The following is a 2,603-nucleotide window of genomic DNA, read 5'->3' on the forward strand; positions in this document are numbered from 1 at the left end:
TCCAGCTATCATAAAACTCATCACAAATGGCATAAAATGACTGGATAGTGTCACTGCCCACAAGCCCTTTGCCCATCCACATTTTTATATCACACTGAAGCTAAAAAAATAGAACAAATTTAAACAACCTCAATTTTGCTATACATTGCATGCTCCAAACAAACTATTTTGTAAGGTATGCTGCTAAGAAACCCTCAATTTGTTTTAGCATTTTTTTCAATAGGAAAACCAGGAAACAAGAGTTGACCAAGGCTTTCCACAGGCTTCTCAATAATCCATTTATTTTCTCAGATATGTCTCAGCTATGAAGTGTGAGTTGAAGAGAAATTATTTAGAGAATCCGACAGAGTTTGTTCTGGTCGGATTCAGGACATCTCCAGAAGTACAGATTGTCTTATTTTTAATGTTCTTGATGATCTATCTGATCACTGTTTTGGGAAATATCAGCATGTTAATTGTCATTAAAATTGACTCCAGACTTCATACACCTATGTATTTCTTTCTTCAAAATTTGTCCTATTTAGATATTTGCTACTCTACAGTCATTGCACCCAAAACTCTGGCTACTTTCTTGTCCAAGGAAAAGAAAATTTCTTACAATGGGTGTGCAACGCAGTTCTTTTTCTTTGCTCTTTTTGTTGGGACTGAAGTTTTCCTTCTGGCTGTGATGGCATATGACCGCTTCTCAGCCATTTGCTCACCTTTCCTCTATGCTATGCGTATGTCTCAGCAGGCTTGTGCTCATTTGGTTGTTGGCTCTTACATCTGTGGATGTATCAATTCCATGATACAAACAGGTTTCACCTTCAGTTTGCATTTCTGTGGAGAAAACAGACTGGACCACTTTTTCTGTGATATCCCAGCCCTGCTCAAGATCTCCTGTGTTGACACCTTTGTGAATGAGATTGTGTTGTTCATTCTCTCTGCTTTTATCATCATCACCACCACTACTGTCATTCTGGTTTCTTATGGGTGTATCCTCTCCACTGTCCTAAAGATCCCCTCCACCAAGGGCAGAAGTAAGACTTTCTTCACTTGCAGCTCTCTCATCACAGTGGTGAGTTTACTCTATGGAACTGTGTTTTTCATGTATGCTCAACCTGGGGCCATCTCCTCACCAGGGAAAAGCAAGATTATTAGCTGTGTTCTACACACTTATCATCCCTATGTTGAATCCTCTAATCTATAGCTTAAGAAATAGGGAGGTGAAAAATGCTTTGAAGAAAACATTGTTGAGAAAAATACCTTCTCATTGACTTTCAGCCACACATAAAATTGTAGAATCAACTAAAATTAATGTTATCAGTAATTTATTGTGAAATAGTTCAATGAAAGACCTCTACAAGTTTTGGAGATTAAAGCTTATTTTAATTTTTATCATCCATAAAACTTTAAAAAATGAATTTAAAAATAAATCTACATTTCTTAATATTTCTACTCTAAAATAATAGTGTGGAATCTAGGCATAGCATAGTTTCAAAATGGCAACTAAAATGAAGTACTACCAAATTATGCACAAGTCCACATATAAACTTATGAGTAGGATATATATGTGTATGTATGACTATGTCCATGTTCATCCATCTGTTGGGAAGAGGAACGAGACAGAGATGTCACTGAAATTCTGGGTTCTTTGATCAGCAACATGTTTGCCATTGTCCAATCTTTGCAAATGAGAATTAGAAGAGCTATGGCAATGTAAATTATTGACTTTACCAAATAATTACACAAAAGAATTGTAGAAAATATTGTATCAGTGACATTGTTATATCACACAAATATTAATGATTTCATCAAGAAGCAAAAATAAATAAATGAATGCATGTGATATAATTGCAAAACTATCTTTTCATAGAGGTCTTGATAAATGTTTGATAATTGGCATTACTCATGCTTATTTAATTAATTTCTAAGTTCATCTATCATTTTCATGGCATATATAGCTTGAAAAAAATCCTTATTTTTCCCTAGATTTAAAAATTATGGTCATAGAGTTCCACAGCATTTTTAAAATAATTTAATCCTGCCCACTTCTGTTTTCTATTTCTATTTTTTATTTCTTTTTAAAGCATTTTTAACATATATTAGTTGTACAGGAGGTTTCTTTGTGACATTTCCATGTATACTTAAAGTGTACCTTGATTAGATTCATTCTTACCATCATTCTCCCTCATTCTCTCCCCCTCTGCTTCAAATGATTTCAACAGACTTCACTGTTCTATTTTCATGCAAGTGTATATAGTATATTGAGATATTCACCCTCCTTCATCCTCTCTATTCACCCACACCACACTAATACTCAACTGCTAAGACCTGCTTTACATCCCTGACTTTCATTTTTTAAGTATATATTTATTATTATCTTAACAATTTCATGCTATTTTTATCCTTTGATTAAACTTTCCAAGATTTTGACTTCATATCATGAGAATTTTGAGTTTTACATCTCAAAATTCAATTAAATTTTACATTTAAAACATTTTGTGGTGTGATGTTTAGTTATTTCATAGGTCTTGTTATGTTTTATTTTGTTTAAGTGGACTGAAAATTGTAACACAAAACATTGCAGCTAAAATAATACATATATTAAATGTTTACTATAG

The 2,603-nt window shown here is 33.3% G+C and overlaps 1 protein-coding gene across 1 annotated transcript; it reads left to right on the plus strand.

Moving 5' to 3' along the window:
• The first annotated feature begins 304 nt into the window (after positions 1-304).
• On the plus strand, positions 305-1,189 carry LOC109677993 (olfactory receptor 9S13-like). The gene has a single exon (XM_020153706.2). It carries the CDS (start codon positions 305-307, stop codon positions 1,187-1,189), a length of 885 nt encoding a protein of 294 aa, XP_020009295.2.
• The last annotated feature ends 1,414 nt before the right edge of the window (positions 1,190-2,603 follow it).

The sequence above is a fragment of the Castor canadensis genome, chromosome 8 (genome assembly GCF_047511655.1).
Source record: "Castor canadensis chromosome 8, mCasCan1.hap1v2, whole genome shotgun sequence".
In the NCBI taxonomy this organism is placed as follows: Eukaryota; Metazoa; Chordata; class Mammalia; order Rodentia; family Castoridae; genus Castor; species Castor canadensis.

Bases quoted from the DNA above. Each gene is read 5' to 3' on its own strand.
- LOC109677993 (XM_020153706.2), top strand. From the start codon at position 305: ATGAAGTGTGAGTTGAAGAGAAATTATTTAGAGAATCCGACAGAGTTT.